General features: G+C 36.7%; 1 protein-coding gene across 1 annotated transcript; it reads right to left on the bottom strand.

Moving 5' to 3' along the window:
- Nucleotides 1-359: 359 nt before the first annotated feature.
- LOC120334775 (procathepsin L-like) lies at nt 360-9,971 on the bottom strand. The gene is made up of 7 exons (XM_078113310.1): nt 9,835-9,971; nt 9,259-9,398; nt 7,397-7,585; nt 6,491-6,682; nt 5,326-5,494; nt 4,033-4,138; nt 360-3,056 (listed from the first exon to the last, which is right to left on the bottom strand). Exons 1-7 carry the CDS (start codon nt 9,926-9,928, stop codon nt 2,957-2,959), a joined length of 990 nt encoding a protein of 329 aa, XP_077969436.1. The 5' UTR covers nt 9,929-9,971; the 3' UTR covers nt 360-2,956.
- Nucleotides 9,972-15,830: the final 5,859 nt, after the last annotated feature.

Here is a 15,830-nt window from a genome sequence, read left to right as displayed (position 1 = left end):
AGATTTTCCGACACTTTTGGGTACAAACATAAGTTCATTTCGAGTGCAGACAAAATAATTCACTCCATTTTCGTTGAAGTAAACGAGAAATTGAGGGTTTTGTTTTTTTGTGGAACACGCTATAAAATACTGTTTTAATATGAATCAGTTAAATATGCTTTAAGTTACTGTATTCGATAGTTTCAACGGACCCGTAAGCTGTTGTGATCTAACTTGGCAATTAAAAATTTCAACCCCCCCATGTGAAATTTCCCGGTTACACCCCTGGTCGGATTAACCAACTTGACTCGCGACTCTGGCTGCCCAACTAACCTTCTATCCAAAGTGACGTAATAATACCGTAAATGATGTCATTTGAATGCATTGAAGATTTTATTTGAAGATAAAAACGATTGGTTTTAATGAAAATTACAAGAAGGCAAAAAATGGTATCTATTTTTCGGCTCACACACACATAATGAAAGTAACATTGGTAAATGATATACAACGTCTCCTTAAATCAAGAATAAATTTAACGTTCAAGTTCTACATGAAGTTGAAATTTGTCGAGTGATTTTGTCGCTTGAAGCTTGGAAAAAACAGATGATTAGAGCCTAAAAGTGATGCTGTTGAAAATTTAGGAAATTTGACTTGTTTTTTGTGTCAGGCAGAGATATATACTCGAGTTGTCGAATATGTCATAACCGAACTAAAAAAAATATTCGAATATTCGAACAGTTGTCCAAATATTCGGAAATTCGAACTGCCGAATATGCAATAACCGAACTGTAAAATACTCGAATATTCGAAAAGTTATAGTTAACGAATATTCAGAAATTCGAACTGAGGGTTATGGAAGAACCGAATTCAAATGGTCAAAAAGTTAGAATTGTCGAATATTCGAAACTCAAATAAATCACACTCAAGCAAGTCAAAAACAAGTCAAATTTACACATTTTTAACAGCACCACTCTAAGTACCTATTATCTGTGGCCCAAGCTTAAACGAGCATAATCACAGGTTAACTCACTCAATTGTAGAAGCATTGAATATTGCACTTGTTGACCGCTTGACTTGCTTAAAATAAAAATAAAATAAAAAAAGAAATTTTTTTGACAAGCATTTTGATACTATTAAAAAAGTTCACAAAATTTAATTCCATCCAAAATGCATAGTAAGACATGCACAACTGTAAAGTAATGCTGTACATGTCTTACTATGCATTCGCCCGAAAATACCGAAAAACTATTGAAAAAAACATTAAATTTAATGCCATCCAAAATGCATAGTAAGACATGCACAACTGTAAAGCAATGCTGTGCATGTGTTACTATGCTGTAAATTTTCTGAATTTTTCCATAGTATTGAAAAGCTTGTATAAGTTTGAAACGTAAAACTAAAAAATTGACAAAAGAATGACATTTATGGGTTATGATTTTTCATAAATTATGCAATTTTATTCATATTCAATTCTTTGATTAAAGTTATATTATTAATGTAAAACATCTAGGTACTGTCGTTTTGAGGATTTATGGTCACAAAAGTTTCAAGGTTTTTATTGAACCAATTTGAATGAATATGACAAAAATGTATTGGAATAAAAGCATAAGGGAGTTATGTAATTCATGAATTGTATGAAAATTGAATTTCTCCGCAATGTATTGCCACTATGGGGTTAAGAGTCACAAATAGCAATACTTTTCATTTATGTCTATACGACCAAGTAATTAGAAAAATCGTAAAATTATCTATAAATTGAAGTCAATACAGAAAAATTAGCATAAAAATCATTTTATAATCATATGTTTGATGCTTTCACTGGTCATTATCAGTCAGAACATACATGGCCCGCTGTTGTAAAGCGCCTATTGGGCAAGAAACATCTTTGGCCATGCCTCCAATGACTAGTTTTATAGGAACAGCACCGTTTTAACATGCATAGTGTAAGTGAATATATTTGGAAGCTAGAATGGAATAAAGCCAAAAAATTATCGCCCGTTTGGAGGAAATTTCAAAAACTTAGACCCGATCGGGAGACAATATATAATAAAACCTCAAACTTTTTAGATATATCAAATATTATCGCCCGTTTCGAGGACAGATTGATAAAATAGATCCCAAAGTTCGGACAGATAATTTTTCGACTCAAAATATATAATAAAACGAAAAGAAATATAATAAAACGATCGTATCTTCGATTTTCATTAAATATTTACAAGCATAAAACATCAATTTTACTAAACAGCAAAATAATCACATAGGAGACGAAATATTGAGTTATTGGACCATTTCCGAGAAAGTACATTTCCGCGATTTTTCGCGCTAATATACATTCTACATTTTACAGTAATTCCCATCTTTAGGTTAGTAGTACACTACATAAAAACGCGTTTTTTACTAACATTTTCATGTTATTCAATTTATCAACTGAAGCTAAATAATAAAAGAACAACACAAGAATGATGTAAAAATTTCGTATTTCCAGCAGTGTCTAGGCAAGATTCAGCTTTATTAATGAAAAAATAGATTACAAACTTTTGAAAAAAGCGTAAAATAATCTGATATTTAACCGTATAGTATTGAATGTAAGATTATTTTATATTACTTCTATTTTTTCATAAAAATAATAAAATTCTACCTTTTCTGTTTTTCGGTAAGCACAAAATAATCTTGAAAATATAATTTCTCGGAAAATGAATATATTTATTAAATCATTTCAGTAACACTGTAATAGGTAGGAATGCCATCAAAAATTTCAAAAAAAAATTCAAAACAATTATAATTATCAAAATATGAGCAGCAAATTTAGCTAGTAAAAAATTTAAAAACAGCCAAGGATAAACCGCAAATAAATAATTGATATTTCTACGGCCCATCCATGGGGAATAGATAAAAATTTTCAACCAGTTTCGTGAAGAATTAAGAAAAGCCCTTAAATGTCCAATTTGAGTCAACCCGTCGCCATCTTTTGTCCATTTTAGACAGTCGGATAGCTGGCTTGGGTAGCAATTCCGCACATGTTGTTGGAGTTACGCGCCATCATGATGTAGCCTTCCATTCCCCACATTTCACCCCAGCTGCAAAATGGAAATATAGGTTAGTACTATTAATTACTTTTTATATCAGTCAATTGGGGGGAAAGAGGTGAAATCGAATTGTTCATGTCGTCATAGAGGTATACTAGATTTGCACTACGCATGAAATGAAACATAATATATCATTGGAAGTTAATTCAAATACCCATCTGTTGGTGTTGATAGCTTAAATCGTTTTTTTTTTCACAACGAATGGACGAATCGATTTCGAATATTCAGTATGTGAAGATGGGAGACTTCGTAATATTTTTTTATTAATTATCTCCGAGTGCTGCGGGGGCCTATGCGTCACGTTAATTCCAAATTCCCACCTATCCAATCTCAACTTTTGTTTCGATTTTTAAGGTATACGCGATGTCGCTCAAGAAGTGTGTTTACCAATATGGAAGTAACTAATTGTGTTGACCTGCTTTACATCAAGTTGTGTAAAGGGACTGAAACTTATGGGCAGGGGGTATATTCACTTGGCTAACACAGACAGTCCCCGAACTCGTAATAGAACAAAAATAAGGAAAATCGGGATAAAATTATGCGAAAACCCTAACCTGGTACGCACACTACGGGGTACCTACGCGAGGGATTAGACACATCACAGTTGGTTTAAACACTAACGCAATTATTTACATGCCGTAAAACCCTACAACAACTCACAAGAACAATTTTGAGTGAGTGCGCATAGCCTTTGGCGTTCCTGTAACTTTGCTCAGAGATGAGTTTTCTTTACTTCCGAGTAAGTACCCGTATTTTTGCTCAGAGACGAGTCTCCTTTACTTCTGAGTAAGTCCCTGAAATTTTGCTCACAGTGTATCCGTCTTCACTTCTGAGTGAGTGGCCGTGAATTTGCTCAGAGATGAGTTTCCTTTACGTTTAAGCGAGTTTCCCTAACTTTGCTCAAATGATTCCTTTTACTTTTAGATGAGTGCACGTGACTTTAAGTAAATTCGTTTCCAATGTTTACCTGTTCTTAACCAGCCAGTAGTCTTTTCCCATCTCAGTACCGTAACCAACTGCCAATACACCGTGATCAAGCTTGGTTGAGCTGCATTCCATGCTGGTGTAAACGCCTGAAGAATAAAACATAAAATTGACTTTAGATTGGGATCGAACGTGTCTAAGTTGTAACATTGCTATACGCCTTACATGAGCAAACTATGGCCCGCGGGCCAAATCCGGCCCGTTGGGTAGTTCAATCTGGCCCGCCTGATGCTGCCACAATCAAATTAAAACCAAATTTTGATCTTAACCTATGACATAGCATAAGAAATTTGTCGAAATTGCGATTAAATTTAGTTTTGTCACGAGGCTCATGGACTTTTGTAACAATGTAAATATTTTTCACAAAATGTAACGTTTTACGTCACACTTACATGGTCCGCCAGTATAGGTGGGTAAAACTTTTGGCTCCGGGTCCAAAACCACGCCCACCCATGTTCTACGCCCTCATTCCGAAGACGGCTTCACATGGGGTCTCGGCGACTTCACTTAGTCCTCGACCCAGTTTATTGTTCTTGGGACAGAAATTTTGCTTTGTGTTTGCTGCAGTATTACTATTATTCTTTAGATATTGTTTATTCCTTTAATTCTTTTTATACACAAATTGTGAACTATGTAAATTCACTGTGATTTATTTAATTCTTTAACTGTTATGAATTTATTTTTAATTCTGCTCTCATTTGTTGGCTCTTCATTTTTTAACGTGGCGCGGCGCATAAAAAATGATGAAAATGACGTATTTTATTGAAGTCACTGAAATGTAAGGACCCATATTTGGTGAAGGTCTGTTTTCTTCCCAATTCGAAAACTAGAAGTCGGTTGGAAACCGAAGACTAATCGATCGAAGGTTAGGGGATCCCCCAAAACAGTGGTCTTACTCCATAGTGACACCGTGTGTCCCATCACTAATTAATTGATTACTCGCTAATTATACGACATAATTCATCCAAAATGAATAGGCCTCTGATCCGAGCTAAGATGAATGCACATGCAAAATTTGGAGCAGATTGAACCTCGCTTCCGTGAGATATCGCGTGCATCTAACACACAGACAAACAGACATACAGACAGACAAATACCTATCAACATACTTACCGATCAAGATCGATAAGTAACAAATTAGGTAAGCGGTGCCGTTTCATAAAGATTCCATTCCTCTCAATAAATAATAGCTTCTCACCAGTAGATAAATTAACATAACTTGCTAATTGTGAAAGGCGTGAAAAAAGTCGTCGTATAAAAATAAAAAGGTACTTGCCAGATTTATACAACTGGAATGAAGAGTGTCCAGCATCAATGGCGACAGAAATTGGACCGACTCTCATTACAGCGCTCTTCAAAGACATCTCGTCACCGTGAGCAATGTCGACACATCCAGTAATGGTGGCACCGATGTTCATTTTGTTGAATTTGCACATCGTTTCGTCCTGAAATGAAAATTAAAGATCAAAATTATTCGTCCGGGTAGTTTGCTAGTAAAAGGAAAGGTAAAATCAGTTTTGAGGCTGACATGGTGACACCCCCCCCTCAATTACTCTGATGTCCTCTTGATGGGCCCGCGGTTGAGAACCCCTGGTATAGAGGTATTTTCAAACAAAACTGAAACCCAGTACACTGTTGCAGTAATCACATTTTAGTGGGGTATTGTTAACAGCCTTATAAGAAGCGAAAATTACCTTTTGCAAAAAAATCACCGTTGCCATGTAATGGTAAGATGCCACCGTATCAACACCACTATTCATTATAATGTACAGGGTGTTACAAAAAGAACGCAAAATTAACAGAAGTTAAGATGAAATGGTACTTAAAACATTTAACGACAAACATCTTTTAACAGTATTGAATCACGGTGAAATGCCATTCTAAATATTTAACGAAAGACAACTTTAAGCAGTATTGGATTACGGTGAAATGCCATTCTAAACATTTAAGGACTGACGCATTTTAACATTATTGAATTACGGTGAAATGCCATGCAAACATCTTCCGCTTTTTAACAGTTCCTTTTTTAACTTTGTCATGACAAAAAAATCACCATGGCAGCCGTGGTTTATACAGAGCAGGAGTGTACCTTATTTTCTCATCATATAATCAACTTCCGAAATCTAGTAGGGCCACACAAAAATTTAGGCATCAGGCAGAACGGAAAAAAATTGAACGCATCGTCAAGAGCAAAAAACGTTGTGTATTTTCAACCACGAAATTGCCCATTTGAACATAACCTGTTGGATTAGGATTTTGATGGAGACAAATTTGAGTGTTGACAAGGGCATAAAAGGCTTGGCAGGCGGGTTGTTTTGGGAGTCGGACCATCCCCCCTCCCCCCTTGAAATTTTTTAGCTACGCCCCTGAGGCCACCTGTTGCACACCCCTGATACAGAGCCTCGTTAAACATGAAAAATTCTTCCTAAAAAAAAACTCACCTTGGCCAAATAAGGGTAGGACTCTTCGGTATCAATGCCACCGTTCATGACGATGTATTTGAAGCCGAAGTCCATAAGTCCACCATGGCAGCTGTGGTCACCTTCTGGGGTGCTGCAGTCCATCAAGTTCTGTTCGCTGAGAGAGACAAGCTTTCCAGTCTTCTTGAAGTGCTGGCCTTCGACTGACCCAGTCTGTAAAGGTAAATTGAATAATATTGAGATTCTAGTACATGATGCGCGTTTTTTTAATTCTATTTAAGTATGTTTATTATATGAAAGTTTTGGCCTGTGTGATGCGTTGTGGTCAACTCAATCATATAGGCATCGCGTCAGAAAGACTTCGGGTTTAAAGTATCATATCGCTCTCCCAGCCTATACCGAATAACTTTGCGTATGTTGTATAATTTTTTTTTTTGTTGCAATGCTCGTTTACTGGTCGGAGAAATAATAAATCCTTTCTCTATCGCTCTCTTGTTCAAATTCTTGTTTGGAACGTGCTATAACCTCTCAATAATACGATAGATAAATATATACCTATGATAATGGAGGAGAGGAGCGGACTGATATCTGGGGTTATGATTTTTAAAGTAATCTTCCTACAAAAAGTTATGTGAGCGTATTACCTGGGGTTTTTACCCGGAGGGGGGAAAGTCATCTAGTATAATGACAGTGAAATTACTGCAAAAGTTATGTCAGCGTATAACTCTTTTTTTACCGGGGGGGGGGGGATTTCCCATAGGAGATGAACTTGACTTGTCGTAGGGTTGTTGCGTGATTTGTTGCAATTATACGGAAAAATGGTATTATAGTTTAAATTATAGTTTTGAATTAATGAATTTTCCGAACTCTACTAGGAATGGTAATATTATGCAACTAGATGAAAGCGAATTGTAAACACTGACTTACAGTACTGAACGCCCAGCAAGAGCCGCATTTCAATTGGTTCTTGACGGGTGTGACGTAGCCTTTGGTTCTCCAATCAACGGTGTCATCAGCTCTTGGATCGCTCATTTCATACGTCATGTTGCAGTAACTCATCTGATTGGCTGGTCTAGTCACGTGACCGAGAACAAGGCTTCGCCATTCGTCTTCGTCCTAAAATATAGGAATCGGAAAATATAAAATAACGTTGGAGTTTACGCGTATATATAGATAAGCAAAGAGAACTTGCTATAAGCAAAGCCACTCAGGACTCAGGAGTAGAACAGATTCATCTTTGAGTAAATTTACGAACAACCACTGAAATGCCAATATCTCAGCACACTCACTCATAAGGCTGGGCATTTCGAATCGAATATTCGAATCGGTTCAGAGCGGGATATCGAATCGCCGCCATCTTGTTTTTTCGAAAATATTCGATTCGATCCTGAAATCATCAGGTAATCGAAAATGCCCAACCCTACTCATTCAAAAGTGAGCCGACTCATCTCTGAGCAAAGTTATGCATACGCACTCCGGAGTAAAGAAGACTCATCTCAGAGCAAAGTTATGCGTACGCACTCAGAAGTAAATGAGACTCATTTTTACAGTGAATTACACAATGCTGATGTCGTTGAAAAAAAATTTTTTTGGGGGGGTAAATGCTCATTCAAAACGTAATCGAATAGACAAAAATGTACCCCATTTTCTTTAGTCTTGTCAAGTTATACAGGGATGTGCAACATTTAATTTAAAAGAGCCAGATACAGATAACTGAGTTAAACCGCGGGCCACATCTTTTGTTTAACATAGGCTTTAAAAATTTTGGTTATTGATATTATGACATGCGTTGTTGTTCACTTTTCACAAGCTGACTGTTGGGGCATTGTAACGTCATAGGCATAGATAATAAATTGTAATCAGATATAACTTTGTAACGCAAAGGGATTGGAATTACTCACACGTACCAGATTCAACTGAATTGAAAAATCCCGGTGGTCCTCAAAATTTTTCCTTGTGGGCCGCAGGTTGCGCACCCCCAAGTTAGACAAATATCTACCGAAATTTTCAAGCTTGTCCATGGGACATATTTTTCTGTCCCATTCCCATCCCATGGGATTACCATTGGAAGAAAACTCAAAAAAATTTAGGTTTAGCGTCCACTAAATAGGACTACATATACGGAGAGACAAACAAAACAGCAAAATTTACGGACTTCGTTAACTTCATATTTATAAATGTGTCCATCAGCCCCTTCACGAAGTATATTGTTAATGCTGGATATATTTTGTTCTTTACAGATAAGAAGAGAGATAAGCTCAAATATATGGCTAAGAAGTCCATAATAAAATGTTTTACCATCATTTCACAGAAAATCAGACGGTTTTCGTGTCCCATGGGAAATACAAATTTGTGCTGTCCAATTCCATTCCATGGACAAGGCTGGACATTTCTATCTCGAGGAGTCAATTAGAAGAGTCAAGTGATTTTAATACTCTGATTGGTTGTAGTGAAGCCAACAATATTTTTATTCGAATTCATCCAAACCAAATTCGAATCAGCGAATTGATTTAGAGTTTATATAAGTCCCATTTAGCTTTTGTTATTTGTTCGATTATTAGAACCGAACTGCGATCGAACTCATCATATGAGCGAACTGATATATGTTCTATATTCTATTTTGTTCGATAATTAGAACCGAATTCAAACTCACCATATGACTCACCATATGAGCGAACTGATATATATTCCATTTTGTTCGATAATTAGAACCGAATTCGAAGTCATCATATGAGCGAACTAATATATATTCTATTTTGTTCGATAATTAGAACCGAATTCGAACTCACCATATCAGCGAACTGATTCATTCCAAGTCTGTAGGTATGGATTCCATTATCTGCTTCCATGTTATGATCAACAACTTTCTTCAAATTCTTTTCCCAGATATATTGCCTTTTGTTTTCTTCTTCGTACGAGTACGATTTTCCTGTAGCGAAAATATTAGTGACGTCATAATGAAAATTGTTGATGACGCAAGGATGCTTCAACGATATAAAATTAACAAATTAAAATAATGAAGGAGATTATGTTATTCTCATTTGTCTATTTAAACATCAGGGGTCCGCTCATACAGGTTCGCGACCCAAATTATTTTACTGTAATTAAAATGACGGTTTGAAACATTCAAACTGGTTTATTTTGCACAAATAGAGTATATAGGAAGAATTTTCCGGCGATCAAAAGTCGGGGAAACATTGCTAATTTCAATAATAATCGATAACTATTTACATGCTTAACAAATGCTTGGTTCGTAAAAAATTTAAAAAAAATTTTTTTGGGTCGCACCAAAAAGTAGTTGCGTACCCCTGCTTTACATACCCGTATTAATTAATTACACAAGAAAAAAATCAGTGTTCACTTACCATGTTCGCCTTTCCACGCTTCCCATTCGGACTGGAAAAGTCTGCTTGCGGAGACTGCGGCAAAGCAGACGGTGAGAATCATAAAAATCTTCATTTTTTTTTTGATTTATCGACAAAAAGTATTTAGTAATTTATAAACTGCTGATGCAATGAAAAATTAAAATGAATGGCTTACAAAGTAAACTGAAATGTGAAATGTTAATTTCTCTTTTTTCGTACGCGGCGTTTATTTACACTTTTAAAAAACGATTCAATTTTATCGCATTTTATAGAAAATAAATTTTGAGGTTTTATGGAACACAAAAAAAATCCGAGTCCACTTTATCTTTATTCCAGGCATAGAAAGACCTCAATTTTGCTTACATAAAATAACAAATTACATTTACTTCAAAATACGATAAAATTTAAAAATATTTATCAGTGTTTTATTGCTATAGATACAATATGTGGCGTTCCCGATACCAGTGTACCAATATGGAGGTAACTAATTTTGTTCGCCTACTTTACATCAAGTTGTATGAACGGACTGAAACTCATGGGCAGGTGGTATATTCACTTGTCTAACACAGACAATCCCCGAACTTGTAATAGAACCAAAAGAAAAAAAAATTGGAATAAAACTATGGCTAACCCTAACCTGGTGCACATTCTACGGGAGCCCTCAATATGGGGCCTCTAGTCATAAGGCTCAGTGAATACTGTGCTAAAGCTTTTTTCAGAAAGGAAATACCAATAACCTCAAAATGACTTGAGAATACATGTTTAAATCTATACTATTAGGAAATGTTAAAACTATATTTCTACTTCGTCGTGTGTAACCCCACTAAAATTTGAAAAAAAAAAAAAAATTTTTAATAAGCGGGATTATTTCAAAATTTACCATATTCGTTACTTAGTAAAAACAACCATGTGACAATTTTTCAGCGCAAAGCGGCAAAATCGTAAAAATACGTGACTACATTATTCGAAAAACTAGTAAACCCTTAAAACCTGCATTCAATACCCAACACAAAAGCACCGCACATAATTAAAACTCTAAACTATAACTAACGACCTCTTAGACAAAGAGTTGATGCTGTCTCTTTAAAAACTCGGTGTCGCGTCGTGCCATCCCGTATCATATGCAGTTTGATAAGAGAGTCGCTTTGTTTTATTACCGGTGCAAGTCGCGGATCGGTTTAATGCCGTTTTATCGCATTAGGTAAACTATTTGTGCGATGTTGGAACAAACACTATCATGTGACGGGATTTATGTATGCTGCAAGAAAATAACAAAATTTTGAGTCGAATTTTAACGTCATTTGGAACGAGAGAACTGTATGAAATAGTTTGAGTCATTTGCGCGAAACCTTAGGGTTTATCTCGCTCCCTATACGTCAAAGGGTGGGTCTGCGTCGGTTCAAGACAACAGACCTGCCTACTAGGCCGGAGAATTTATGATTTTAACGTCATTTGGTGCAAAAGTAATGCCTGATCTAATTTGAATCATTATGGGAAATTGACGTTGCCACAGACTTTCATGTTCTGGAGACGTTAACAAAACTTTATGTTCACATGGGCCGCCAGTCTAGGTAAGCAAAATATTTGTCCTTTAGTCCAAAACCTTTCCCGCCTCTGTTATAGAGGTATCTTATCACAGTATATATAGTGTTAACGCGGCAAGAAAATACCGTCAAATATTTTTTCTGAACAGCATTCTTCTGAGCGCAAACGGATAGGATTCACATGAGTACTTGATCCGGTTTGTGCCATTGCGAGAAATACTATTTGCGCGAATTTTATCACAAATCCTGTTCATACATTTATTATTTTTAGGGAATTTTCGCGCTGATGGATTCATACTGATTTTGCTCCAAATCATGTGATATAATTAATATACACTTTTGAAAACAGCGTAAAATTATGCCAAATTTTTACGTAATTCAATCTTTGTGTGATTACTGTGTCATATAAATCACGTGAAAACGAAAAAGCGCAAACTCATTTCGTTATTTGAATTCATGCAAAAAATGCAAAGACATGCTTATTGTAAAGGTATCCTTACGCCAAGCACACGATAAAAGTAATTTTCCAGAGAATCTTATATTTTTATTATAATCCATTTTTACATTTATCTGTGTTTTATATCTGGCCGGGTCTGTTTTATGCAATCCATTTAAATGCCTTTTGCAAACGTTGTAAAATCGTCTATGACTACATAACCGGTGGTAAGCCGATATCGCTTAGTCATTATGAGTGCAAAAATCTATATATTGGATTGTAAATTCTTGCAAGACAAAAAGGCGAATGTTAAAAGTCTTAAAAAAGCTGTATTCACTAAATTAAATATGCCGGGTTGCGCCGTTCTAACTTCCTATTCTTTTTTCTATCCCTTTATTGTAGTGTATCCATAAGTGTATAATGCAAGGGTTTCCACATCAAATTTGTAAGAAACCCTTAAGATTATTTTTTAACTACTCCAGAAGTATGTGCACTAAGATGGCGGACACCAGAACGTCGTACAAATACTACGGGAGTCACTTGAATAGTCACCGAACTCGTAATAGAACTAAAATAAGGAAAATTGAAATAAAATTATGGCCTAACCCTAACCTGGTACACGTACGACGTTCCTGTGTCCGCCATTGTGCACATACTTCTGGCGCGACATTTTTAACCCAATGAGAATATATTTTTGAGTATTTGGTAAATGCAAGATCACGCGCACTCGCTCAGAATAAAAAGAACAGACTCTTACCTGAGGTCTGAGAAAATTGTCGGGCGAACACTGAAATGCCAAGAGAAATGTACACTCACTCAAGAGTTAAGGAGATTCATCTCTGAGCAATTCACGTTCAACAACTGGAACGTATATTTTTTGCGGTCGTTTTAAATTTTCGAGAAATACTTCGACAGAACGTCACGCCAAAGAGTTTAAATTGGTGGAAAATCTTTATTTTATTAAAATGAGTGAATTTTTTGTACAAAGTCCTCGCAACTAATGCTAAAATTACTAATTTTCCAGTTCGGGTTCGGGTCGGGTTTAGAAATGATTTGCAAATTCGAATTTTCAGTGCAATCTGCATTCCTAGGCACACTATCTCTAACGGGATAATTACTATGCGCACCAAGATGTCGCACAACCTGAACCCTAACCTGGTACACAGCCTGAGTTCAGGTTGTGCACCATCTTGGTGCGCATACTTCAGGAGGTCCCTAATTTTTCTATTTTGAGCGGAGGGCGGGGGTGTTTATTTGGCAGGGACTCTACACAAGAGTGCAAAAAAATCGAATAGAATTAACGTGCGAAAAGCAAGTGGCCACTGAATTGCATATAGTGAAGGAGCAAAAAACGCGAAATAACGAAAAAAACGCTCAGAACTCGAGTATACTGCTCAAATCAATTTTCATTGCACATTAAGCCTACAAAATCATAGTTAACACTACATATTTCTTAACAGTCATCCCTCGACCTGTTTTCTTTATTTAACTGACTCGACAAAATACCTTATTTGGGAACAAATATCGTGTCGAACAAAGGTTGACTCGTTGTGTTTACCCAATGCATTGATGACATTTTAATTGAGTCCCGTGATTGTAAGGGGCGTATACATGACCCTTATATGACCCCGGAACAAGGAAGCATTGCTCAAATATATGGTCTATAACAGTAGTTCCCGAAGTTGATTGACTGCGGGCCAAAATTAGTAGCGGAATGATATTTGCGGGCCTGTAGAGTGGAACGCCCGTCAGGGGCCGATACCGGGCTATATTAAATCATTACGAGGGCCGTAAATAGCCCGCGTACCGCGGTTTGGGATCCCGCATCGGTACCGGTACTGAAATGCCCCAACTGAGTACGGAGTTTTTTGAAAAGTTGATTGATATTGTGACGGAATGAAACAGTTTTGCTTTTTAATTAAGATTTGAACAACCAAATTTCAGGAAGACTCAAAAAAAATGTGAAAAAAAAAGTTAATTTTATTCCACTTGATAATTTGGCGCCACACGAGCAAAAAGTTTTGGAACCCATTTTTTTGCACTGCATTGTCACTTCGGGATCAAAACTATTTCAAGCTCAAACGTTAATTATTGCGGAGCCAGCAATATTTGATTTTCAAACCCTGATCACGTGATGCATGCATGACTTTGCAAGCAAGCGCTGTGATTTGGCCAAGCTACTCACTGGTGCGCCCCAAGTGTATGTAGCGTGTATAAATGGTATTCGTTCACGGTCGCCATTCATGCTTTATTGAGAATCCATGATCACTTTATGAATATCGTGAAACAGTTATATGAGAGGTCAATGTACCAGTCACCGACACCGCCAAATTTTGATACTCAGGTGTCGAGTGCCGCAGTCGTGTTCGCGCGAATTGCTTCAGTCGGTATTTGTTGACGTATAATGCACGGTAATTCTATACTGTGGTCACCCATAACTTATCTCAGAGATGAGCTAGCATTCTTTATTTCTGAGATAGTGCACATATCTCTTGGATTTACCGTGTTGCTCGTAACTTTGCTTGAAGAAGAGCCATCTTCACTTCTAAGTGAGTGCGGCATAACTTGCTCTGATCTAATTCTTTATAAAAACGTAACACTGAATCAAGAATAGTAATCAGAAAATAAAATTTCGCCCACCTGGAAGGTCAAAGGTCGAAGTCAGTTCGCGCTACGGCTCTATAGCGCGTCGTTCACGCGGTATTTGCGATTTTAAAATGTTGAAAATTTGTAACCTTTCTTTGTTGTACATGGACAGGTCAACGGCCTCAGCGTGCGTTTCATCGGAGGTCGAAGAATCACATGAATTAGTCTTGTGACAAAATAATGCAAGGTTGTTTGTTTACTCATTGCACATTGTGACGCCATACTAAACAGAAGATAATATTAAATGGCTTGTTATTTTTTAAATCACATGATGTGCCTTAAGCGGTTTTAATAAAATCAAGTTAATCATTTATGACGAAACTAAGGTCGTGCTGTATAATGCATTGCATTTTTCGCTGTTAGTAAAGTCGTATTTTTTCCATGATAAAAATAAATACATGCAAAATGTGAAAATAAAATCAAGAAGGGCAGTTCGGGGTAAAGAGGGGACGCAAAACGAGCAAACTGATTGTCAGACATCCTGAATGAAATTAATAAAATCCGCCTGATGATATTGATATAAAATACTTATAGATCAGGTAGGAAATATTCCAGCCGATTTCAGGTAATGGGAGCGCAAGTTACCTTTCTGCCTTCCTCTTAGTATTTGTACCAGGTAAGGTCACAATTTTGTTCCGATTTTTCTTATTTTAGTTCTATTACCAGTTCGGGGACTGTTTGTGTTAGCCAAGTGAATATACCCCCTGCCCATAAGTTTCAGATCCTTTACACAACTTGATGTAGAATAGGCGAACAAAATTAATTACCCCCATATAGGTACACACACTACTGGAGCGCCGCAATTTGCAGTCGTGGGCTTTAGTATCCAGAAGTCAGAACAAGTCCAACGCTGCGTTTTTGTAGAGTGTGAGTCCCTCTAGTGGATGTTCATCTAAAATCTGAGCAGTGGTTCCCAACCTCGCAGAGGCTTTTAGCACTGATTCCACATCCCATCATGTTCAAACAATTCATGCTCAACAAACTGAAACACACTATGAAACAAGAGAGCTATGCTCAAATATATGGACACGTAGCGCCACCCAATGGCAATAATTTTGATGACGTCATAGCGAAAAAAAAGTAATTGCCTTCTGGAGAAAAATTTTATCTTTAACCACTGAAAATTTCAAAGCAATTGGTCCAGTATTCGAAGAGAAAAGCGATTTTTTAAAAATGATGGAGACAAATAACAATAACAACATATTATTGAAACGATCGTTATGTCCACTAAACGTGTCCAATAACATTATCATGCAATGGACCTTTCCCCGACATCAAAACATCCGTATTTTCAACCAATTACAAGCGAGCAGATGTAAACAAACATTCCCCGCTGAAAAGTCGCTCAGACAACTTTGGACGCGTTCCGC

Source organism: Styela clava, chromosome 1, assembly GCF_964204865.1.
Source record: "Styela clava chromosome 1, kaStyClav1.hap1.2, whole genome shotgun sequence".
NCBI classification, from domain to species: Eukaryota; Metazoa; Chordata; class Ascidiacea; order Stolidobranchia; family Styelidae; genus Styela; species Styela clava.
This window is presented reverse-complemented; position numbering and strand designations above follow the sequence as displayed.